Genomic DNA, 25396 nt, shown 5'->3' with positions numbered 1-25396 from the left:
GTGAAGGCGGTGCAGGTCTGCAGTACTGAGCAGTAAATGGTAAGCATTCCTGGCTAGATCCGTGTACAACAGATGGGTTTATGACTCTTAACAGGCTTTTGTCTTCCTGGAGGTCAGAAACAAGATCCCCAGATTTCTGGCCCTGCTATGCTGCCTGTAATTCTGAAGCCACTTCTCTGACCTTAGTTTTTCCACCTGTAAAATGGGCTGAAAATAAATTGAAGCCTGGGAGTTAAAGTAGAAGTTGGAACTGGGTTTGTAGTCCATCTGTGTGATTTTGGCAAATTAGGGAACATCTCTGAGCCTGTTTTACCATCTCTAAAGTAGGACTATAAAATAGAGGCTTAGCTCCTAGGGTTAATGAGAGAATTAAAGAAATCAGTGGTTGCAACATAGTAAGTGCTCAATCCGCCTTAGTAATTATTAATCAATATTATTAATATTATTCTTATTATTATTCCCATGGTCCTCTCAGTCCTTCAGAGTCCATGGCTCTGGGGAACTTCCGAGCTATAAAGTGTAATGGCAGGAGTCAACCCTGCGTACACCCTCCCCCAAAAGCTGGGTAACTCGCGTAGGCCACTTCACCCTTGAACCTCGTTTGGCTCCTCTGTAAAACCGAGACAATCATAGCAACTGTCGCATGGAATTGCTTTGAGGATTTGGTGACTAATGCACAGACACACTTAGCCCAGTCCCCGGCACGTGGCTAGACCTCTATAAATGTTAGCTATTGTTACGCTGCTCTGCTCTGGAGGTTTTATCTTCTTGGGAGGTCAAGATAGGCAGCATTTAGGTTCCGGGTGGGGGTGGGGGTGGGGACGTCCCCGGTGCCAGCCTTCCCAGTCCCCGCCCCGGAGCCGGCGGATTCGCTTTCGGTTGGGCAGCTGAGGTTCCGGGGATGGTGACTCCGGAGCTAGCAGTAGATGTCGCTGTCCATAGTGCCCCGCTGTGCCCTCCACCTGGCTTTCAACAGCAACACCTACCCGCCCACTTCCCGCGCCTCTTAAAGCGAGAGAAATGCCCTGGGGAGGAAAATACGGAGCCATTCGGTGGGGAGACTAAAGTCGTCTTTTTTCGCGCCCACCCAAAACTGAAAGGAAGCGGCGTGGCTCGGTACTCGCTCTCTTGGGTCCTGGGATCACAACCCAGACGGGGCCCCGCCCCTCCAAAGCCCCGCCCCCCGTCGGCCACTCCCTCCCGCACCCTTGGTTGGCTGCGCGGGGGAGTGGGCGTGGCTGGAAGCCGGCGCTAGGACCCACCGGAGCGCCGCGGACGTCACCGAGCGGCGCCCTGGCGGCGGGTTGAGCGGGAGGCGCGAGTGAACCGGTCGGCGGTTACCCTCCCGGGGGCCTGGCCCCGACCCGGGAATCGAGGCCGGAGCCGGTACCGGGAGAGAGAGAGAGAGGCGAGATTCCCTCTGGGGAGGATCCATCCAGGCAGGGGGCGAAGTCTTATTCTAGTCTAGTTTCGCTTTCCGCGAATCCCCGCTTTGCGCTCTCGGCCCTGCGCATCCAGTTGTTCTCTCTGCGGCCGCGGCGGTGCCCTTTATGCAGGCACAGTTCTGGCCTCTTCTTAACCCCCACCCCACGCCACGAGACTGCAGGGCGCGGTGGCCAGTGGACAGAGGCCAGTGATCGAGGCGCAGCTAATGCCTCTGAGTTCTGACGCCAGCTTGGGGGCTCCTTCCCAGCTGCCCTGGTTCTGTGTGAAGGGAGGGGCGTCCCGCCTCGATCCCCTCCGCCCCCAAAGTGGGGGAGGAGTAGTGGGGGCCGGTGGGCCCTGCGGCTGCCTGGGCCTTTGGAACTAGCTTCCACTCCTGCCCCACCCCCAGGTGTCCGGAAGGATGACCACGATCACGAGACAGGACCTCAACTTTGGTCAAGGTAGGGAGGCTGGACTTGCGGACCTGGGGTCGGGGTGCCCAGAGAGGGCCTGGGCTGGCGGGCTTCCCCGAGCGCACCGGGTTCTGCCCCCTCGCAGTGGTGGCTGACGTGCTTTGCGAGTTCCTGGAGGTGGCCGTGCACCTGATCCTCTACGTGCGTGAGGTCTACCCGGTGGGCATCTTCCAGAAACGTAAGAAGTACAACGTGCCCGTCCAGGTGAGCCCCCACAACCAGGCTCGTTGCACCCCAAATCATAGTGTGTAGGGGGGGTTAACGCTCTTCCATCTTCAAGCTTATCCCCCTCCTTCCCCAGCAGCCTGGCCTTGACTTTGACTTCCCCAACAGCCTGGTGGCAGCTTCTGTTAGCCTGACAAGCTCCCACCCCTTCCTCCCATGGCATTTCCTTCCATCCCCACTGAATTGGGACTTCCCTTTGCCAAAAGTTAGGGACCAGGCCCTCCCATTAGAGCACCCCGGTACCCCACTGTCTTTGTACTTTAAAGGTCTCCTGAAGTTGGTGAATGGTTGGTTTGGGGAGGGGATTCCTATAAACCTCAGGCACCTACCTTCTCCTCTCATGTACCCTAATTGTAATGCGTTGTTTTAGGTTAAAAAGCAGACAAAGCAGTAAATATATGCTACTCTATTTCCAGTCTCTAGAAGTGCCTGCCCCTTAGCAGCACTCAGTAAATATTAGGACAAATGACCGAATACTGGAAGGTGGTGGAAGCTTAAAGGATATACAAGGAATAGGAAAAAAAGAATCAGCACTTACTGAGCACCCACTGTGTACTAGGTACTTATCTCACTTAATCCTCACTTTTTCCTGGTTGCCTCCTTAGCGCAGTAGGCAGCACATCAGTCTCATAATCCTCACTTTTTCTCTATGAGCTGTTCCACAGGGGAAGTAACTAAAGCCCAGAAAAGTTAAGCCTGAGGCCATACAGCTCCTAAATTCCAGATTTTTTTTTTTTTTTTTTTTTGCCACTTCGGCATTCAGTGGCTTGATGTGGGATCTTAGTTCCCAGACCAGGGATCAAACCGGGGCTGCAGTGGCAAAAATGTAGATTCCTATCCACAAGACCACCAGGGACCTCCCCTAAATTCCAGATTCTTAATGTTTGAAAATTAAGTTTCTGGATCCCTTCTCTGGAAAAATGCCTGTATGCCCAAATGTCACAATGTGGGGACTTCTCAGAATCTGGAGTAGATCAGTGACCCCACACTGGGGACACCTAATGCCATATTAAATGCTGATATTGAGACCGAATTCTTAGGATCTCCTAGCTTCTCTCTCTCTGTGGATTATTGAGTTCTTAGCCCCATGATGGGAAGTCTGTCTCTTGGGTGGGGAGCCCTAGGGAACCGCTGGTCCTCTCTCCAAAAGCAGATAGGGCCTTAGGCTGCTGGAGGGGTTGTCCAGTGGTTTCCCCGTCAGTGCTGTGGCCTCACCAGCCATCATGGGGTTGTGTGCAGATGTCCTGTCACCCGGAGCTGAACCAGTATATCCAGGACACACTGCACTGCGTCAAGCCGCTCCTGGAGAAGGTGAGGGCACCGGGCCCCTTAGCCCACGTCACCCCCAGTGCTGGGAGCGGGTGATGCCGGAACCATGTGGAGGCCCTGTGACTCTTAACACCCAGAAGCCTATTCCCTGCACTCTGGAGACCCCCTGCCCAGGGACAGGCCCTGGGGCATGTGGGCACATTCAGGGCATGCTGGCCTGGAGCCCTGGTTAGTAGAGTTGGCCCTGGAGGGTTTTGGGTTCTTCTCACATGTTCTTTTCTTTTCCTTTTTTTTTTGCTTTTTAGGGCTGCACCTGTGGCATATGGAGGTTCCCAGGCTAGGGGTCGAATCGGAGCTGCAGCTGCTGGTCTATACCATAGCCACAGCAACGTGGGATTCAAGCCGCGTCTGTGACCTGCATCACAGCTCACAGCAATGCAGGATCCTTAACCCACTGAGCAAGGCCAGGGATCAAACCCGAACCCTCATGGATTCTAGTCGGTTCGTTGCCGCTGAGCCACAACAGGAACTCCCTTTCATGGTCTTTTTTGTCTGGTTCTGCTCTCTGAGATGTCCTGGCACCCCCCCCCCGCCCCGGGCCCAGGCATCCTCTCCTCCCTGCAGGCCCCACTTGTGTCTGGGGTGCCCACTTCAGCTTCTCATTCCTCCTTCTGGGCTCTGAGGGACTCTGGGCCTGGCAGCTGAACGGGGCTGCGAGTGTGCCTTTCCCATCCTTCCCTGGGCAGGGAGGGGTGCCAGGGGGTGGGGTGGGTGTCCAGTTCTGGAATAGAGGATTCTGTCCTTGCAGAATGATGTGGAGAAAGTGGTGGTGGTGATTTTGGACAAAGAGCACCGCCCAGTGGAGAAATTCGTCTTTGAAATCACCCAGCCTCCGCTGCTGTCCATCAGGTGCGCCGCCTCGCTCGCCCTCCCCTCACCCCTTTAAGGCAGCTCCTGAGCACCCTGCTATAGGTCCCAGAGGAGACGTGGCAAGCGTGCTGACCTAACAAAGCCTCTTGGTGGCTGAGTCATAGGGAGATCCTTCTCATCACACCGGGAAAATCACACCGCTGGAGAACGGCTAGTCCCAGCCTCATTTTATTTTATGTTTTTTTGTGGAAGCTCCCAGGCCAGGGATCAAACCATATGCCACAGCAGTGACAGCATCTGATCCTGAACTCACTAGGCCACCAGGCAACTCCTCTGACCTCATTCTATACGACCTATAGAAACTAAGGTCCAGGGAGATGACCCTGACCTGGTCAGTGGCGGCAGGGCCAGGATGCAGACCCGGTTCCTGACTTCCCGGTCCACAGTCAACTGGAAGTTGACCTTGGGCGGGTGTGTTGGCTGGTCAGCTCTTGGCCTCCTATGGTGAGGTCAGGGCCCTAGACTCTGTCCCCGCTTGCTGTGTGGCCTTGGGCAAGTCCTGTCCCTTCCAGGCTTGGTGTCCTGGTTCTCAGGCTGGGCTGCATGTTACAACAACTTATTGGGGTTCTAAGCCCCCCTGGCCCCCCATTCTGACTTCATTAGTCTGGGATGGGGCTCAGCATTGGTTTTAAACTCCCCTGCTGATTTTAACTGTGTGGAGACAGGTAGCTAGGCCCTCAGAAGTCAACACACTCAGAAGCACTGGGGCTCTGCACCCCAAGGCAGCTTCCTGGGTTGACTGCCTGCGGATGGGAGGGGGGGCATCCGTGTGAGGGGAGACTCTCTTCTCTCCTCTCCAGCTCCGACTCCCTGCTGTCTCACGTGGAGCAGCTGCTCCGAGCCTTCATCCTGAAGATCAGTGTGTGCGATGCTGTCCTGGACCACAACCCCCCAGGTGTGCTCCCCCCTACCCCCTCTTCCCTGGGCAGTTCCATGGCTACCTGTGTTGGACTCTGGCCCCAGGTTCCTGGTTGGCTGCACTAAGCCACTTCTCTTCCTTCCTGCCTTTTGGAACCCCTCCAAAAGCCCTCCTCCTCCAGGAAGTTCCCCTGATTGACCCCCACCTGGGCTTCAGTCTCCCGCTTGACTGCGTCTTTTCTGAGCACTGGGTTTACACTCTGCTCAACGGGGCTGCCGAGCCAGCTAGGGAGGTGGGAAGAGGCTGTGCCCAGTGGCAGGCATGGGGTGGCCCGGCCTTGACCAAACTCTGGCCTCTTTTAGGCTGTACCTTCACAGTCTTAGTGCACACGAGAGAGGCTGCCACTCGCAACATGGAGAAGATCCAGGTCATCAAGGTGAGATGAGTCTGGTGTGGGACGGGGGGCGGGGAGGCAGCTGGGAGGCTCTGAAAGCCAGAATTCCGAGCGAGCAGGAGTGCGGCCCACGGCAGGACACTCACTGCACTGCTTATGGCAGTGCCTGACATCAGGACGCTCTCACTGTGTGCCAGCTCTGTGGCCACCTGCTTGTCATCGCCCCACCTGAGCACCCAGCCCTAAGAGGGGGGGGAGCCACCAGCTCCGCAGGGGTACCCAGGGAGGAGGGATCCTTGATCTAGTTTCAGAACTGCTGTTTGGGGCTTGTTAAATTGCTTGGGCTCCCAGCCCAGCTTAGGTCTTCAGGCTAATCTCTCCCATGGAGGAACCTGGGACTCTGCACTGCTGGTGGTTCCCTGGTGATTCTAATGCTCCCTGAAGTCTGAGGACCCCAGCTCTGGAAGCGGGGGAGGTAGCAAAGTGATGGCAGGTCACAGCCAGCCCGTCCCCCTGCTTTGGTCCCCTTCCCAGGACTTCCCCTGGATCCTGGCAGACGAGCAGGATGTCCACATGCACGACCCCCGACTGATACCCCTAAAAACCATGACGTCAGACATCTTAAAGGTGAGATGCTTGGGGCCCGAGTTCGCTTTATTTAGGGTATGCTGAGGCCTGGCCCGAGGGCTTGTGGATCCAGGCTTGGGGGCAGGCCCGTGTAAGGCTCCCAATTCCCTCTTTCCTTAACCCCTGGCTGGGGCCACACAGTCCCACCCTTGGCAGAGACCCCGGGGATTGATTCTCCAATGGAGGTGCCCGGGCCGTCCACCTGACCTTGGTTGTTCGTTCCTGTCCATCAGATGCAGCTGTACGTGGAAGAGCGAGCTCATAAAAGCAGCTGAGGGTGTGCCTGCCCCACCCCCCACCCCGTGGATGCCGCAGCTGTCGGACTTCGGGGGGCCCAGCCTAGGGCAGTGCTGCAGGGCCACCCTGACTCCAAGTGCTCTTATCGCCTCTGTGTGTGGACCACCCCACCCTCCAGGTTGGGGCTGCTCAGGCCTGGCTGCCTGCATGGAGGGACTCTCCGAGGAGGGCAGTGAAGGGGGCTGAGACCTCAGTTTCTCAGCCTTCTGGGACCCGGCTGCCAGTGCTGTCTGTCTCAAATGCTATGCTGTGAGTCGTTTCAATAAAGAGCCCCCAGGCTGAGCCGAGCTGTCACTACCCGGGGTTGAGGGGGGGCTGCTTCTCTGCCAAAGTGCTAAGGACCTTGTGCCCTCACCCCTAGACCCAACCCCAGGCTACTTTTATTGAAAACATTTATTACAACAAGATATCAGAGCTGCGTGACAGTAAGTTCACAGACTGGTGGGTCTGGCCTAGGCTGGGGCCGGGGCAGGGACCTTATTGCCTGCTGCTGGCTCAGCCCTTGCCTGGAGGTGACCCTTGGTGCTCGGCTGGCCTGGACAGAGGACAGATGCATGGCTGACTGTCAGGAGGGCCTCTGGGGAAGGAGTGGGGAAGGGAGGGGGGGTGGCCTCCCTTGGCCCCTGCATGGGCTAAGGCTGTACGACCGAGGGGGCTGGACTCCTGCTCATCCTGTGGCTGACGATGATGCTGCTGTTGGTGACCCGGGGCCCGTACCAGCCTGCCCAGTACTGGGTGTCCTTGCCCCCGTGCTGGAAGAGGATGTGGCGGACACCTGGAGGGTAATCTGAGAAGGTGTGGGAGACCTAGAGGGGGAGGGGACAGGAAGTGACCACCAGGACCAGAAGAGACAGGATGACCACTGCACAGAAGAGGGAAGGGGTGGGGCCAGGTCCTGCAAAGGAGGGCCTCCCGACCAGAGGGCAGGACCTCTGGGCAGAGGACTGGGGGCTGCCCTTTTTCCTGCCTTGAGAGAAGCTGGGGGTGGGGGCAGGAGAGGGGGGGCGAGGGGCCAGCACATGAGGCCTCACCTCTGTCCACCTGGCATCGTTCCACTGAGGGATGGTCACAGGCGGGGGCTCGAAGGAGGCCAGGACGATGTAGTCAGCGGAGGCCAGCTGTACTCGGATGTGGTAGGTGCAGCCACAGTCTGCTCTGGCGGCGAACCTGGGGGAGGACGGGGCTTAGGACCGTGCACCCCAAGACAGCTGGCCCCGGAGGCGGGCGGGCAGCAGGCTGGCAAATTGGAGCCCCAAGTTTCATTTCCCTGCTCTGCCCATGAGGCCCATCTGGCTTCAGCGCTCCCTGTGGCCCGGGGGTAAGCAGTCTATCTGCACTGGGCCTCAGTGACTCCATCAGAGAAAAGGGACAACTGGGGAGTTCCAGTGAAGAATAAGGAGCAAAAGGCTCTCTCTGTGGTCAGTTGGATCTGTCATCTCTATGTCATGCTGGAGATCTGGGGGTGGGGTGGGGTGGGCTGTGTGATGGGGGCTGGCAGCTCTGCACGCCACTCAAACCCTAACCTTCCACCCTCAGAGTGGTGGCCTTGGGCCTGGCTGGAACCGGGGTCCTGCTTCTCCCTGGGCTAAGCTAGAGCCTTGCAAAGCTCTGGGCACAGAGTAGGAGCCTGAGATAGAGCCTGGGCTGAACAGTGAAAAGGGGCGGGGGAGGCAGAAGAGCCTGGGAGGCATGTGCGTGTCTGCGAGGTGCAGGGCGGCATTTGTGACAGCGCATCTGGGAGCCTCAGTTCCGCCCCCAGTAAAGCAGGGTGAACCTCTGCGGACGCAGGGTGGTGGGGGACCCTGGGTGTTGGAGGGATAAGTGCTGGGTCTGTCGGGGGCTGGGGGAGGGGAACAGCCTCAGCCCCAGGACACTGCGGGGCACTGCCTACGGGGTTCTCAGGAGGAGCAGAGGGAGGGAGACGGAGGGTGGGACTTGGGCCGTGGGCCCCGCTCACCAGTCCTTGACCACGATGTCTGGCCGGAACTTGTCCAGCAGTTCTTCCCAGTAGCCCTCAGCTTTAAGGTCTATCAGCTGGGACTTGAGGCACATGCTGGGGGCGGAAGGAAAAGCGTGTGTTCCTGGGCACAGCCCAGACCCGGGGAGGGGATTCTGGGGGTCCAGCAGCACACGGGGCCCACTGCAGGACAACCACTGGCGCTGCTGACTCTGTCCCCCGCCTCTCTACAGGCCCGTGGGGACCATGCAGGTGGCCGGCCCACCTGGGCCTGGGTGGCCTCTGATCCCAGTCCCTCGGCCCAGTCTCCCTCCTGGGGTCCCAAGGAGGGGGCCTTGGGGAACTCCCTGTACCACCCCAACTTACCCTCACCCCCCGGCGGGGCTCCTCAAATTGCCCTCCACCCCCTGGCGCCTTAATCCAGCCACTGAGGCGACTCCCACTCCAGGAAGCAGTAGACGCTGAGCTGGTTTTGGAAGCCCCCTCCCTCCAGCTTCACAGCCAGGCCCTGACTTAGGCCTGGACCCCCACGCCCCTCCACGCAGCTTCTGGGTTCCATTTTTCTTACCCGTAAGATGTGACAAAGTACTTCTTGACTTTGGAGTCGGGAAAATCTGTGCCGTGGGCTCCAGGAAGGCTCTCTACCTTCCAGTGGTTCCCCCCATTGGAGTCAATTTTCCAGGACGTCATATCATCTGAGAAGAGCAGAAGCCCAGGTGACATTCCGTGTGAATGTCCAGTCTGGTCCCTGGTGGGAGGGGGTGAGGCTCGGACAGCAAGGTGTGTGCCCCATGGTGCCCCAGGAGCTGTGCTATAATGCTCCCCTCCGCCCCCACATGCCCACTAGTGTCCCCAGTCAGCTCTGATCCGGGACCCTCTCTCTCCTCTTTTGTCCCTGACCAGCTCAACGCCTCACGCAAAGCTGGGGAAGAAAAGAAAGAAGAAAAAGGAGTTCCCATCGTGGGTCAGTGGTTAATGACCCAACTAGCATCCATGAGGCCGCAGGTTCGATCCCTGGCCTCGGTCAGTGGGTTAAGGATCCGGCGTTGCTGTGAGCTGTGGTGTAGGTTGCAGATGCGGCTCGGATCCCGTGTTGCTGTGGCTGGGGTGTAGGCCGGCGGCTACAGCTCCAATTAGACCTCTAGGCTGGGAACCTCCGTATGCTGTGAGTTTGGCCCTAAAAAGACAAAAGACAAGAAAAAAAAAGAAAAAGTGTGCTTGGAAATTCTGAACCAAACTTTTCTTGCTTCCCTGTTACCGAGGGGCTCTGGGAAAAATTCCAGTTCACAAACCCTTATGCTTGAAGGGCCAGTGGAGGTAATTCTGTTCTTCACGGCTAATGTGAGTTCATCCCAACTCAGACCACTTGCTAGATGAGTGACATCCCCCCTGATGTCAGCGTCCAGGGGGTTAACTGCACAAGTGAGAGCTGAGGGGTTTGCTGGTGGGGCGTGGGAACCTACTGTGCCCCCTGGACCCCCTACACCCACGGAGGAGGAATGACTTGGAAGCCAGACATCCCGTGGGTTGGTGGCATGTAGTCCATATTCGTGGCAGGATCCCTCCCAGGTTGGCCTGGCAGGTTTGGAGGGCTGGGCTGTCCTCATCTCCCCCTTCAGACTGAGCTGAGAACCTCAGGAAACAACAGTGCTTCTCCACCCAGGCTTTCCAGAACAATCACCAGGGGCACCTCTCCAAATTAGTCCCTCGCTCCATCTCCTAGGAGCCCACATCCATTCCCCAGGTGTCCTGGAGGCCCCCACTGGAGAACCAGAGGAGTAAGTCAGAAGCCCGAGAGCTGGGCTAGTGCCCAGTGCAGGCCCAGGGGGAGAGCTGAGCAAGGCTGGGGGTTGGCTCTGCATGGCTGTGTGAACTGAGCTAGCGGCCCAGGCTGGCTGGGCAGCTTCTAAGCAGAATTTGGGGGAGGTGAGGAGCCTGAGGGTCTGGGCTACTGTCTACAGGGCCTCTTAAAGGAGCCTGAGGGCCTTCAACAGTCCGGACCAGACCCCAGACACTAGGCAGTTCTAGATCTTTGGGCAGGACGCTTATCTTGGGGACCTCACACTCCCTATTATAAAACAGAGCCAGCCTTCCTTATTTGGGGATGCTCTTGAGGATAAAAAGAGAAAACAGATGTGAAAGGGATTCTAAGTGTGCAAACTATGCCTCTTTATTTTCCTTTTCTTTTTAAGGCCCCACCTGTGATACATGGAAACTCTCTGGCTAGGGGGTGAATTGGAGCCGCAGCTGCCGGCCTACGCTACAGCCATAGCAATGCCAGATTCTTAACCCACTGAGCAAGGCCAGGGATCAAACCTACATCCTCATGGATCCTAGTTGGGTTCTTAACCTGCTGAGCCACAATGGGAACTCCCAAACTATGCCTCTTAACCTAGCCATACCCCAACGAGAAGCATGATATATGATAAACAAATGAAATAAAAGCCCTGGCGAATATGAGAACGTAAGCAAAAACAGGCGCCTCAAACCATGTGCCTGTAGTTCTTCACTTTCTTCTGTATCATGGGGTAACGGGATGACAGTGACATTTGTAAAGATCTCAGACTAGTGTCTGGCACAGAGGAAGCCCACCCTCAGCATCCGTCAGCGGCATGAACTGAACCACGGGGAAGGGGGTCTACGCTGTGTTCATTCATCCAACAAACGTATCTGAGCACCTGCTATGAGGACACGGGGTGCAGAGGGGCAAGACCCATCAGGCCCCAAGAACTTGAAATTTGTGGCAGACATTGAGAACTATGTCTAGATACTCATGTTGCAAAAGAAGAAAGGGTGGGGGAAAAACTGTAATTGTAATGTATACATGTAAGGATAACCTGACCCCCTTGCTGTACAGTGGGAAAAAAAAAAAAAAAAAGAAATTGAAAATCCTTTAAAATGAAAAAAAAAAAAAAAGAAGTAAAAAAAAATTTGTGGCAGAGATTAAAAAAAAAAACACAAAAAACAAGAAAAGACATTCAGTAATGACAGGTTATGGCCAGTGCTGTGAAGGAAGTGGGGTGATGTGACAGAGTGGGGGAGCACTGTGTGCAGATGGGAGATCAGGACACATCTCTGAACTGAGATCCGAAGAACAAGGAGAGGGACCAAGGGAGCGTGATTGGTGTTAGGGGTTGAGAGAACATTCCGGATAGCATGGGAACAGCAAGTGCAAAGGCCCTGAGGTTAAGGAAAGGGAGGTGCCAGCCCACCTTCAGCACACGGGTTGCGCAGGAGGTTCCTGCGGAGGCTGCACAGAAAGTAGAAGACCTTCCAGTCGGCCACGGGCTGGTCCCAGTCCTCAGCGACGAAGCCCTCACATAGGCATTTGCGCTTCCAGAGGGTCACGAGGTCAATGAGGTCACGCCAGAGGCTGCAGACGGGGCGGCAGTTCAGCAGCAGCTGGCGGGCGGGCAGGTGCGTGAACACCTCCAGCAGGATGCTCTCGGGCAGCTGGTTGATGCTGACCAGGGCCATGGCTGTGCAGGGCAGGGGGCACACACAAGCCTGTGGGGAGCAACAGTGGTCATGAGCCCTGACAAAGAGGTGGACTCTTCAGATCCCCAGGGACCTGGGACAGGGAACATTTGAGCCCCCTTCCGGTACACAGTAGACCCTCAAAATACAGATCGGTCACATGTTATGCACATTTGAAAGAGTGCAATAAAAACATGTATAAAGTCTTTAGGGACTAATTTTTTAAGAGGTCCCAGCCCCCCATTAAAAATTAATTGCTGGAGTTCCCGTCATGGCACAGGAGAGACAAATCCAACTAGGAACCATGAGGTGGCAGGTTCAATCCCTGGCCTCGCTCAGTGGGTTAAGTATCCTGCGTTGCTGTGAGCTGTGGTGTAGGTCGAAGATGTGGCTCAGATCTCACATTGCTGTGGCTGTGGTGTAGGCTGACGGCAACAGCTCTGATTCAACCCCTAGCCTGGGAACCTCCATATGCTGCGGGTGTGGCCCTAAAAAAGACAAAAGACAAAAAGAAAAAAAAATTAATTGCTTAACTTGGAGTTCACATCATGGCTCAGTGGTTAACGAATGCAACTAGGATCCATGAAGACACAGGTTTGATCCCTGGCCTTGCTCAGTGGGTTAAGGATCCAGCATTGCCTTGAGCTGTGGTGTAGGTTGCAGACTCAGCTCAGATCCCTCATTGTTGTGGCTGTGATGTAGGCCAGCAGCTGTAGCTCCAATTCAGCCCCTAGCCTAGGAACCTCCACATGCCACCGGTGTGGCCTTAAAGACAAACAACAATAATAATAATAATAATAGTAAAAAAAATTAATTGCTTAACTTTAAGTTGGTGGGCCTGGTGAACTGCGATTTTGCCAAGGCCATGCTGTTGTCTGGAAGCTCTGCAAAAGCTTTTGGTGATGTTATTTTAATGGTGTGAATTCACCGTTAGAAAACAAAACCTTTATTATATCCACAGACCAGTTTACAACTAAAGTGATGGGCTAGTGCTGAGAAACAAACTTGCCCTCCCCAAACTGCTCACTTTAGCCTAGAAACAGGATGTGATAATACATCTTGATGAGAAGCTCCCTGCAACAGTTCTGGGTTGGGCCTCAGGCCACTCTGAAAGGCCCAGAAATCAAAAAGCAGATGGAGGGTGAAGAAGCAAGATTGCTTGAGTTTGAATCCGCTGCACTCCTCCCGCAAAGGAGTTGGCAGCTGTCCCGACCTGAGAAGGGTTAGGATGGCTGCTTTAGTCCAAGTAGAGCACTTAGCACAGGGCTGGCTAGGAAGTGTTCCATGACACCAGCACCCAGATTTCCAGCCTTAGAATAAAACCACTCTTCAGTAGTTGTAGAGTTACCTGCCTACAAGAACACCTTCCTCTCTCTACATCTCAACTGCACAGGGTTTGGGGGAAATTACAGAGCTACCACCTTGGCCCAAATCTTGCCTAGGGGGATTCTGGTTATCCAGTTCTCCAAGGGGATTTCTTCAGGTGGTTGGGATGGGCCTGTAGCCACTGTCACTCAAGATGAAGATGGGCTTTCTTTCTCTCTCTTTTTCTTTCTTTCTTTCTTTCTTTCTTTCTTTCTTTCTTTCTTTCTTTCTTTCTTTCTTTCTTTCTTTCTTTCTTTCTCTCTCTCTCTCTCTTTCTTTCTTTTTTTCTTTTTTTCTTTTTTTTTAGCAGATGGTCTTTGTCTGCTTATTGGTGGGAAAGGGAATATTCTCCTCCCACGTGTAGGGACACTGGAGAGACTTCTCATTTTCTATTGAGACGTGGCCACAAAAGCAGCTGTTAACCTAAGGCAATAAAACAGCCAGATTTTTACCAGCAAAACACATTTATTTGGGAGCAGCAAAGAATTGCAATTTGGAACATGCAACTGGTGAACCACTTGTAAGTCACATTAAACAAAGAGAGGGAACTCTTTTATAGAAGAGAAGGGCAGAGGGGCTGTTAGAAGAAAATCTTTCTTCCTCTTGTTGGCAGTAGTAGTGTTACTTCTTGCCAGAGATCTGTATTGATTCTTCTTGTTGGGAATCTATATTGACAGTACTCCCCCTTCTGGCTTCCTGACTCCATTTTAGTGAGGTTTTCCTTTATTCATTTTCACATTTCCCCCTTTTAATCAAGATCTTTCTCCAAAAGCACTGCTGATTAAGAGTCAGATTTTTTTGTTTCATTTTGTTTTGTTTTGTTTGTTTCAACCAGCATTCAGTGGCCTTTTGTCCCTTGATGCCAGGAAGGACCTTTCCTGGGTGTACACAGGTTTTCAATCACATTTGAGTAACAAGGAGGGGTAGGAGGGAGAGTTCTCAGGAATTTCCCATCTAAAGTCTGTATCTTAGAATAGTGAATACAGCAAAGGCATACTCAAAACTGAAGGAATTAAACAAGAATGTTGAAATGACAGTGCAGGAATAAACATGAAGTAATTAAACAGTATTGTTATCTCAAAAGGAACTGTTTGGTATCAGATGTTTTATCAATAATACAGACCGTAGGTTGCAAAATCTGAGACTGAATTTGGATAAGAATCTAGAGTCAGTTTTATAGTCTAGATGAAAGAGAGACACTTCTGTGAATTCTAAACCTTCTAACAGGCCTTGTCTAGACACCCTGGGAAAGTGCTCATCAGATGTCATCTGCTTCAATTCTAGGAAATCTTTACCTTCAGGTCACCAGATGGTATGCAGGTCAAGTCAGGGTCTGGAGTTTTTTCTACATACGTCCCATGAATCCAGGAGTCTGTTCTCTGGAGTTTAGTGGCACAAGAGTAGGTTAGCAATACTTGATGGAGCCTTTCCAGGGAGGCTGAAGAGAGTCCTTCTGGAGGTTCCTTTTCTAATAGATGAAATCTCCAGGTTGAAAGCCGTGATGCTTAAGGTCTTCGTATCCCAAGAGCACACTGTGAAAAAGATTGCTCTACCAGAGCACTGTTATATTTAATGGATGCAATTAAGTCTTTATAATATTGAAATATATCTCTTTTATCAGCTGTGGATCAAAAGAGGATGAGGCCAAGAACATTGGGTAGCCTGTGACTGTCTCAAAGGGTGAGAGTTTGAGTTCTAAAAGGGGTAGACGGGGTGGATATGAGATTTAGAAGGACCAATGGCAATGCTTTTTTTGTTTTTTTGGGGGGAGGATCTTTACGAACTTTACTCAATGAGGTGTTTTTTTTTTTTTTTTTTTTCTCCTTTTAGGGCCACACCTGCGGCATATGGAAGTCCCCAGGCTAGGGGTCAAATCGGAGTTGCAGCTGCCAGCCTATGCCACAGCCACAGCCATGCCAGATCCAAGCCAAGTCTGCGACCTACACTACAGCTTATGTCAATGCCGGATCCTTAACCCACTGAGCAGAGCCAGGGATTGAACCTGTGTCCCCATGGATACTAGCTGGGTTTGTTACCACTGAGCCACAATGAGAACTCCTGCCCAGTGAAGCTTAATAGTGCCATCAGTATGTTCAACTAACTCTGAGGATGAGGATGATAGGCACAGTGAAAATACTGTAAAACTGACTAAAGAACACAAACTTATTCAAGCATCTGACCAGTAAAATGGGTTCCTTGATCACTGTGAAGGTTCAAAGGGGGTTCCCCAGGTAGGGGTGATAATCTTTTCTAACAAAATTGTAGCCACAGAGCAGCAGCAGCCTGTCTGCCAGGGAAGGCTTCATTCAGTCCAGTGAGAAACATACAGACCATGTATAAAAGATACGTATATTCATGAGATGGGGGCAGCTATAGGAACTCCATCTACCAAACTGAAAGGCCCATTAGGTTATTCAAAATGTCTGGGAACAGTGCAAACAGGTTTCTTTGGATTGCATTTTGGACAGGTGGGACAAGAAGGCGCGTACTCTTTGCGGCTTTATTACTATCTCCCCATCAACACCGATTCGTGAATGCTATCGTTTTGTCAGTGAACCAAGACTTCAATGCATGCACAGTCGTAAGCAGTGGGAATCAGAATTTCTAGTGGAAGCAGTTTGTTATTTGGTTCAAACAAGAATTCTTTCTATAGAACCAACAATTACTCGATCTCCAACATTGTTTTTCCTTTCTGGGGGCACTGGGCATTTATAGTCAACTTTTTTAGATTGTTATATTAGGGAGTATCCTTTTTTTTTTTTTTTTTAGGGCTGCACTAGTGGCATGTGCAGATTCCCAGGCTAGGGGGCCAATTGGAGCTATAACTGCTTGGCCTACACCAGAGCCACAGCAATGCCAGATCCTTACCCCATGAGTGAGGCCAGGGATTGGACCCACAACCTCAAGGCTCCTAGTTGGATCCGTTTCTGCTGCGCCATGACAGGAACTCTTTTTTTTTTTTTTTTTTTTTTTTTGGAGTATCCCTTTGGATCATGACAGAGGTTTGGCTGTTGGTTCCTCTGAGAACGGTGTTTCTGGTGGACATGTGAGTGAGGCGGTTTCCTTTAGCCTATAGGGACTCAAGCTTGGAATGGCCAGGATCCCTTTTTTTTTTTTTTTTTTTTTTTTTTTTTTTTGGCCATACCTGTAGCATATGGAAATTCCTGGGCCAGGGACTGAATCCAAGCCATAGCCACAACCTACACCACAGCTGCAGCAATGCTGGAACTTCAACCCACTGCACTGGGCTGGAGATCAAACCTGCACTCAGCAGTGACCCGAGCCACTACAGAGACAACACCAGATCCTTAACCCATGTCACCACAGTGGGAACTCCACCCAGAATCTTAATAATAGTCAAGGTGGCTGGCAAGAGTGTAGCATCTAATAGAATTTTGGATATAAGAGCCATTTTTTTTTCTTTTTGCCATTTCTTGGGCCGCTCCTGCGGCATATGGAGGTTCCCAGGCTAGGGGTCTAATCGGAGCTGTAGCTGCCAGCCTAACACCACAGCCACAGAAATGTGGGATCTGAGCCGCGTCTTCGATCTACACCACAGCTCATGGCAACGCCGGATCCTTAACCCACTGAGAAAGGCCAGGGATCGAACCCGCAACCTCATGGTTCCTAGTCGGATTCGTTAACCACTGCGCCACGACAGGAACTCCTAAGATCCATTTTTAATCTCCTCATTAGTGGTAAGGAAATCTTATTGTTTCCATGTTATCCCAAAGTCATGGGCTGTTCCAAAGGCATACTGACTCCCAGGAGTTCCCGTTGTGGCTCAGTGGTAATGAACCTGACTAGTATCTGTGAGGCTGTGTGTTTGATCCTTGGCCTCACTCAGTGGGTTAAGGATCCATTGTTGCCGTGGGCTGTGGCATAGGTCTCAGACACAGTTCGGATCCTGCAATGCTGTGGCATGGGCTGGCAGCTGCAGCTCCAATTCGACTCCTAGTACAAATATTTGTGCTTTTGCCTTTGGCTAAAGTACAAGCCCCAGTGGAAGCGTATAACTCAGCCTGTTGGGTGATTCAGCCATAGGCAAAGGTGTTGCTTCAATGATATCAAAAGGAATTCCAGCAGCATACCCAGCACAAAATAAACCACTTTCTCCCTTTAAATAAGAACCATCAGTAAACCATGAAAAAATCTACATTGGTTAGAGGGATCTTCTGCAAATTATGACATGGAGTCAAAAGGTGACCTGTCAGTGTCAGGCAGCCGCGAGGGCTTTGGTGAGTGAAGCAGGGGAAGAGTGGCGGGGCTGAGCTTAGCACATGGGAAAGGGTTATGCGAGGAGCGCTTAGCCAAAGGATTCCATAAGGGGTGAGGCGACACAGTGTGGAGTGGATGAGAATTTGGGGGGGGGGCCAGCCTAACACCACTTCCACCGCATGGGGTACAAAGATGGTGAAAGGGGATCCCATGGTTACCTCTTTGGAGGTTTTAACCAGAAGGGCAGTGGCAGGAATGGCTCTGAGGCAAAGGGACTATCCCTGTGCCACAGGGTCCAGCTTGTGGCTGCAGTACCTCTGGGTCAGTGGTGTCCCCATGTTTTGGGGCGAGTCCTCCCAGGGCATTCCCTTCCTTCTCACATACAAAGAGGGGATAGGAAAGCTGGTTATTGGGATGTCCAAGAGGGGGGAGTCTCATTAAGCTTTTCTTTAAGTCTTCAAAAACTGTATCATCTTGAGCTCCCCAATTAACAGGGTCAGTTTTGTTGGTTTTTATTTTATTTTATTTTAACTTTATTATTTTATTTTACTTTTTGTCTTTTTTTTTAGAGCTGCACCCATGGCATATGGAAGATCCCAGGCTAGGGACTGAATCGGAGCTGCTGGCCTATGCCACAGCCATAGCAGGCCAGATGTGAGCTGCATCTGTGACCTATACCGCAGCTTGCAGCAAGGCCAGATCCTTAACCCACTGAGTGGGGCCAGGGATCGAACCCATGTCCTTGTGGATACTAGTCAGGTGTGTTACTGCTGTGCCACAATGGGAATTCCGGTTTGCTGGTTTTTAATAAAGCATGTAAGGATTGAGAGAAATTTGGAATCCAGTTTCAACAGGAGCCAGACAGTCTGAGAAAAACCTCGTACCTGGAGCTTAGTTTTAGGTTTGGGGCAGTTCGGGATATCATGAAGCTGATCTGGATCCAGATGTAGCCCCTGCTCTGAGGTCAGGTGCTCTCTAAATGTCAACCTGGAGTTCCCATTGCGGCACGGGCGGAAACGAATCTGACTAGGAACCATGAGGTTGCGGGTTCCATCCCTGACCTCGATCAGTGGGTTAAGGATCCAGTGTTGCTGTGTAGGTGTAGGCCGGCAGCTACAGCTCCGATTCGACCCCTAGCATGGGAACCTCCATATGTCACGGGTGCAGCCCTAAAAAGATAAAAAGACAAAAAAAAAAAAAAAAAAAAGTCGAACCCGTGTTTGAGCAAACTGCAATTTTTCTTTGAGGACTTGTATCCCTTTAAGGCCAAAAATTTCAGCAGGTGGATGCTGTCTTCCTGTGAGGAGGCTTGAGAAGGAGAGCATAGAAGCAAGTCATCTGTATCCTGTCATCAAGTAGAATCTGTAGAAATCTTTACATCCTCCAAACCAGCTTTCAAGATGCGTGAAAAGCAGGGACTTCCTGTGGGACCCTAGGGCCCTGCTGTGCAGGTATATTATTATCCATCGCAGGTGAAGCAAGATGTTGGCCAGCTTGTCAACTGGGATACTGAAGACTACAAGCTGCGCATTAGTCACAGTGAACAATCTGCCTCCAGTGGGACGAGGCGGCAGTCACGCGTGGGGTGTCCAGGGATAACAGTGAGGTTTATTCCTTGGAGGTCCTGGACAAACCTCTATCCTCAGCCCTTGGGTTTTCTCATGGGTAAAACTGGGTATTACCAGGACTCGTGCAAGGGATGATGAGGCTCTAAGCCTTGAAAACTTCTATTAAGGGCTTGATACCTTGAGGGGCTTCTTTCCTTAGAAGGTACTGATTCATTCTCAAGAGAGTCTGGAGTGATCAATTTTTTTTCTTTTTGTCTTTTTGTTTTTTTAGGGCCCCACCCACGGCATATGGAAGTTTCCAGGCTAAGGGTCTAATCGGAGCTGTTGCTGCCAGCCTATGCCACAGCCACAGCCACGCCAGATCCTTAACCCGCTGAGCAAGGCCAGGGATCGAACCCGCAAGCTCGTGGTTCCTAGTCGGATTCGTTTCTGCGCCACAACGGGAACTCCTGGAGTGATCTATTTGAATCTTGGTGGGAAGTGCCCCATGGATTTTGCCAGTATCAAGATTTGGGTCCTAAAGAGAATGGTAGGGATTTCCTGCCGTGGTGCAGCGGGTTAAGAATCTGACTACAGGAGTTCCCATCATGGTGCAGCGGAAACAAATCCGACTTGGAATCATGAGGTTGTGGGTTCGATCCCTGGCCTCGCTCAGCAGGTCAAGGATCTGGTGTTGCCGTGAGCTGTGGTGTAGGTCCTAGACGTGGCTTGGATGTGGCGTTGCTGTGGCTGTGGTGTAGGCTGGCGGCTCTGATTCAACCCCTAGCCTGGGAGCCTCCATGTGCTGCAGGTGTGGCCCTAAAAAGACAAAACAAAAACGAAAATAAAAACAAAAGAATCTGACTACAGTATCTCTCAAAGGGCCTAAACAAAAGGGAAGAGTTTTAGAGAAGGAACTTGCCGAGGTTTGCGGAGAGCCCCACTATCTGAGCTGTGTTCGTTCTCTGAGGCTGGGGCCACCTTCCAGTGGCGCCGCCGAGCCTGGAGCGCGGAGGGCGCAGCTCTGCTGTCAATCAGGACAGAGAGAGACTCCTTCCCAATTTGGAGAGGAGTTTCTTTGAGCTGATTACCTTGGAGGATTGGGAAGAGCCCCTGTAGTTCCTTGGAAGCTCTGCACTGGGAATTAAGAGGACACTGTTAAGGCAGAAAAAGTCCTCAAATGCTCGCAATGATTGGCTACAATCCTTTTTCCCATCGCCCCCCCTCTTTGCAATAGCAGAGACTAGAAGGTTTTTGGTTGTATTTAGGGACCTTCACTTGCTGGAGTTGAAGATTAAGAATTTTAGCGGCTGGAGTTCCTGTTATGGCACAGTGGAAATGAATCTGACTAGCATCTATGAGGACATAGCTTCGATCCCTGGCCTCGCTCAATAGGTTAAGGATCTCGTGTTGCTGTGAGCTGTGGTGTAGGTCGCACATACAGCTCGGATCCTGCATTGCTGTGGCTGTGGTGTAGGCCAGCAGCTACAGCTCCTATTGGACCCCTAGCCTGGGTACCTCCATATGCCACGGGAGCGGCTAAAGAAAAGGCAAAAAGACAAAAAAAAAAAAAAAAAAAAAAAAAAAAAGAAAAAAAGTAGTGGTCTCTCTTTGGCGGCTCCTCTAGGGAGCAAGTGAGCTGATTTGCCAAATGAATCCAGAGTGGACATAGTTTCCCATCCCATGCTAGTTCTTTTAACTAAAAGAAAAAGATCTCCATTCAGCCCATTAAAAACGAGGAGGTAACAGCTACCCAGGGTGGACTCATCACCTGAAGAAAGAGTAGTTTTCTTTAAAAATTGACCTGAGGTTGATAAGCCATGAAGAGGTTCACCAGATTTTTGTGGGCAAGGCTGAATTTTGCTCCAGTCAACAGACTTAGCAAAGGCTACTGTAATTGCTTGGTGGAAGTTTCCAGAGAGCATTCTAGCCTCCTGCCAAGAGTTAGGGTTTGCTCCTCTAAAGCTCCTCCAGAATGTTGCCATCGGGCTAGTTTCATTCAGTGTTTGCCTGACCCTCACCAGCAAGCAGTGGATGAACTGGTAGAAACCTGAGAAACCAGACGGGGAGGTTTGAACCACTACATTCAAGTCTTCAGCAAACCTATGCGGGCCTCCGGCACCTTACGGAAGGCTTTTGCTATGGCTCGCAATTTGGCCTTAGTTCAGGGAACATAAGGAATTTGGGGGTTATTTCAATCCTCAGAAGATTTAACTGATTTCTTTTTGTCTTTTGACTTTTTTTAAGGTCATGCCCGAGGCACATGGAGGTTCCCAGGCTAGATGTCGAATCGGAGCTGTTGTTCCCGGCCTGCGCCAGAGCCACAGCCATGCCAGATCCGAGGCTTGTCTGCAACCTACACCACAGCTCATGGCAACGCCGGATCCTTAGCCCACTGAGCGAGGCCAGGGATCGAACCTGCAACCTCATCGTTCCTAGTGGGATTTGTTAACCACTGCGCCACGACAGGAACTCCGGGAAGACTGAATTTTAAGGAGGCAGATTCTGAAAGATTCAGAGGAGGGAGCAGGAAGAGTCAGTGGAGCTTTAGGAGAAAAGGAAAGTTCCCGGAAAGAATCAGAATGGGGAGGTGCAGAGGGAAAGGAAGGTGGCCCTTGGGATGGGCTTCAGCATCCAGGGACAGAAGAGGGCGTGGGCAAAATGACCTCTCGGAAGCCATTGTGTCTTTCTTGAATATTATGTCTGCCTCAGTAAATTTAAAAGTTGTATTTTGCAAAGAGGCAATTTTAGACTCCTTATAAGTTTTTTTTTTTTTTTTTTTTGTCTTTTGTCCTTTTTTTAGGGCCACATCTGGGGCATATGGAGGTTCCCAGGCTAGGGGTCTAATTGGAGCCGTAGCCGCCAGCCTACACCACAGCTCACAGCAATGCTGGATTCTTAACCCACTGAGCGAGGCCTGGGATTGAACCTGAAACCTCATGGTTCCTAGTCAGATTTGTTTCCACTGCGCCACGAAGGGAATGCCTCCTTATAAGTTTTGGAAGCCTTAAAATAGCAATCAAATAGATGTCTGGTTCAGATTTGATAACTTCGGATCTATGGGTATCTAACACACTTTTCAAAAGGTAAGTTTGAGGAGTTGAAAAGCTCCCCATATTGCCACTGAGGTTCTAAAATACTTTTGTTTCAGTTGGTCCATTTAGTTAGAAATGCATGCGAGGAGAGATTTCAGTTTTTACACAAAAAATTGCCCAGAGTCCCTGACGAGAGGGGGGCTCCTCAAAACATTTAGACAACTGGGATCCCACCTTTCAGGGGTTTCTCCCTAGAGGGAAAGAATAATAATAACTATGTTTTGGCCATGCCTGTGGCATGTGGAAGTTCCCAGGCTAAGGATTGAACCCATGCCACTGCAGTGACAACACCAGATCCTTAACCCACTAGACCACCAGGGAACTCCGAAAAGAATAATTTTTATGCAGCCAGCAGGCCAAATACCAAAACAGCTCCAGTAGGAACAGCCTGATCCCAAAGGAGTCAAGCCAAAGGCTGAACAGCACAGTTCCAGAAGTAACAGCCTGATTTCAAGAGTGTGGCTAAAGGGCCAAATACTCACGGACAAAACAAGGCTTTAACAAAAAAGGATGAAGTCTTTAAATACATTCCAAATAAAACCTGGAGAGCTTCAAAACGCAAAGAGAGCGGAGCTCAGATCCAGGAGAAAAACTTACCCTCAAACTCCAAAGTTGGCAAGAAAGCAATGAGTGAGCTCCGGGCTTTCTCTGTAGGTACCAGCACCTGTTTGCTCACCAGCCTTGGAGTTGTTGGGGAGTCTTCTCTGGATCCAGGTTGAAACCTTCGTGTAATGCTAACCTAAAACAATAAAACAGCCAGTTATTTTACTAGCAAAACAGGTTTATTTGGGAACAGCAAAGAATTGTAATGCAGGATATGCAACTATGGCGAACCACTTACAAGTCCTGTTACGGAGAGGGAACTCTTTTATAGAGAAGTGCAAGATAGGGAGGCCATTATAAACAGAAAGTCGGAGTTCCTGTCATGGCACAGCAGAAACAAACCCTAGAAACCATGAGGTTGCAGGTTTGATCCCTGGCTTTGCTCAATGGGTTAACGATCTGGCTTTGCCGTGAGCTGTGGTGTAGGTCGCAGATGTGGCTTGGACCTGGTGTGGCTGTGGCTGTGGTGTAGGCCGGCAGCTGTAGCTCTGATCGGACCCCTAGACTGGGAACCTCCATATGCTGTGGGTGGGGCCCTAAAAAGACCAAAAAAAAAAAAAAAAAGTCCATTGGAAGACATAGGGATTTGGAAGTATAGTGGCTTTTCATTGGCTGAGCTGTTGCCAGGGAAGGAGAAAGTCTTTTTTTACCTTCCTGCTGGCAGTAGTAGTGTCACTTCCTGCCAGAGAAGCCAAGAAGGTCTCTTGCTACAGAGATTGTATTGACTGTTAAGTGCTCCTCTGTCTTGCTTCTTTGCCTCTATTTTAGTAAAGTTTCCCTTGATTAATTTTACACACAGTTCTCAAAGCTTTCATCCTATAAAAAATGAGGGTGAGCACACACTCTGGCCTAGGAAGGAGCATTTTACCAGAGAAAAAAAATAAACAGATAAATGAGGTACTTGTATCTTGTGCAAAATTCTATGATGGAAAAATACTCCATGTGGCCAGGTCTTCTCATTTTCTGGGAAGAATTGTAAACATTTTTAAATAACATAAAATCATTTTTTCCCTTTTCTTTCTTTCTTTTCTTCTTCTTCTTCTTTTTTTTTTTTTTTTTTTTTTTTTTTGCTCAACCTACAGCATGCTGAAGTTCCTGAGCCAGGATGAACCCCCACCACAGCAATGACCCCGAGCCATAGCAGGATGCTTAACCCACTGAGCCAGAAGGCAACTCTGAAATTTTTAAATGTTGATAACTTCTAAACGCCCTGTCTAGGCCAAATAAAAGTCCCTGGGCTCCAAGTAAGAGGTGTCTTAGGTACAAAAGCTCCTCCCTCTGTTGTTCAAAGTCCGGTCTTTGCTCTGGTCGCATGTTATCACCCAACCCCATCCTCTAAGCCTGACTGCAGAGGGGTGTTCCGGGGGCGGGGGGTGGGGGGTGAAGGCCATCCTGGGCACTCTGGGCTGGAAACGTCCACAAGAGCCCCAAGAAACCACCACGCCCCGACTGGGCTTCTCACGTGCCACGCCCGGAGCCCTGTCTTCTCCTTGCCACCAGAGACCGTCCCAACAACCCCTTAAGGCACTCTTAGTAAGACCAATTCCGAAAGCGGAAGCTGAGGCTTGGGAAAGTTAGGCCTGGGTCCCAGGCCTAGCGTGACGGTGCCCAGAATTCCCAGACGGCCCCCCGGCCGAGGCGCTGCTCGCGAGGTGAGGCCGGCGTGGCCGCGGATGCCTAGGATGCTCCGGGCCCCGCGGCACGGGGGACTCCGCCAGCGGTGACCAGGGCCCGGCGATCGGCTCCGCCCGCCCAGGGTCCCGCCCGGAAGCGGCCCTCCACGGCCTCCCCCCACCCTCCAGCCCCCACCCCGCCGGCTGCCGGCGTCCCGGGCCGCCCGGGACAGCGTCCGCGGGCTCGGTTAAGGTCCCGGCGACGCCTAGCGCCAGATACCCACACCCCCGCCCGCCGGCCTGGCGCCCCCTTAGCGATCCCCCCGTGGGGCGGAGACCTGGGCGCGGGGCGGGGCGCTCGACGGGACCTGAGCTCGGGGTCGGCCTGGACCTGCGACCTCGGCGACGCCGGCCACTCTCGCCCCGCCCCGCCCCGCGCCTGCGTCACGCGCCGCGCTCGGGCCACCTCCCGCGGTGTCCCGGCCGGCGGCTCCCACGGCCTCGCCGGGTCCCACGCCAAGACCCTTTCCCCCGCCGTGAGCGGAAGGGTCTGGGGTCCCCCGGAACGTGCCGGGCCCGCGCTACGGCAACTCCCGACCTTGTCGCCTGAACGTCAGCCTTTCCTTCCCGGCGGTGGGCGGCTCAGCGGCGGGGACCCATCTCCTCTCGGCTTCCTCCTCCCTCTGGGGAAGCGGGAGCCGCCTCCTGACCTAGCCCCCGCCCCCGCCGGGCCCCTGCTCCGACCGCTACGCGGCGCGGAGGGAGCGAGGGAGGTGGGGTCCCGCCTGCAGGGTGACTGCTGAAACGCTGGCCGTGAGCCTGGCGCCTACGCTCCCCTAGGACCTGAACTCGGGCAGGCCTGAGTTTCCTCCAAAGTACCTCTCTGCGTTTTTGTTAGGATTAAGTTAATGAATTCCTTTTTTCCCCCCCGTTCATCAGGCAACCGCAAAGCGTCGTGCAGGCTGTGCACTGCACAAGGGTGCTTGATCGCGGCCAGTTATTAACTCTTCGGGGCTGCATCT

The 25396-nt window shown here is 52.3% G+C and overlaps 2 protein-coding genes across 21 annotated transcripts; one reads left to right on the top strand and one right to left on the bottom strand.

Moving 5' to 3' along the window:
- Window positions 1269-6781, top strand: MAD2L2 (mitotic arrest deficient 2 like 2). 3 transcript variants are annotated; one of them, XM_003481953.4, is made up of 9 exons: window positions 1269-1408; window positions 1835-1886; window positions 1984-2102; window positions 3363-3434; window positions 4201-4301; window positions 5123-5217; window positions 5544-5617; window positions 6110-6202; window positions 6436-6781. In XM_003481953.4, exons 2-9 carry the CDS (start codon window positions 1847-1849, stop codon window positions 6475-6477), a joined length of 636 nt encoding a protein of 211 aa, XP_003482001.1. In that variant the 5' UTR covers window positions 1269-1408; window positions 1835-1846; the 3' UTR covers window positions 6478-6781. The 3 variants fall into 3 exon arrangements, with proteins under 3 accessions (XP_003482001.1, XP_013854436.1, XP_013854435.1); XM_013998982.2 differs by having other exon boundaries at window positions 1283-1386; XM_013998981.2 differs by having other exon boundaries at window positions 1286-1439.
- Window positions 6197-25126, bottom strand: FBXO6 (F-box protein 6). 18 transcript variants are annotated; one of them, XM_013998960.2, is made up of 8 exons: window positions 24973-25126; window positions 22756-22897; window positions 18731-18824; window positions 11669-11963; window positions 9025-9151; window positions 8457-8552; window positions 7531-7666; window positions 6197-7305 (listed from the first exon to the last, which is right to left on the bottom strand). In XM_013998960.2, exons 4-8 carry the CDS (start codon window positions 11931-11933, stop codon window positions 7132-7134), a joined length of 798 nt encoding a protein of 265 aa, XP_013854414.1. In that variant the 5' UTR covers window positions 11934-11963; window positions 18731-18824; window positions 22756-22897; window positions 24973-25126; the 3' UTR covers window positions 6197-7131.

The sequence above is a fragment of the Sus scrofa genome, chromosome 6 (assembly GCF_000003025.6).
Source record: "Sus scrofa isolate TJ Tabasco breed Duroc chromosome 6, Sscrofa11.1, whole genome shotgun sequence".
In the NCBI taxonomy this organism is placed as follows: domain Eukaryota; kingdom Metazoa; phylum Chordata; class Mammalia; order Artiodactyla; family Suidae; genus Sus; species Sus scrofa.
Note: the sequence above shows the minus strand (reverse complement) of the source record. Positions and strands in the feature narration are given on the sequence as shown.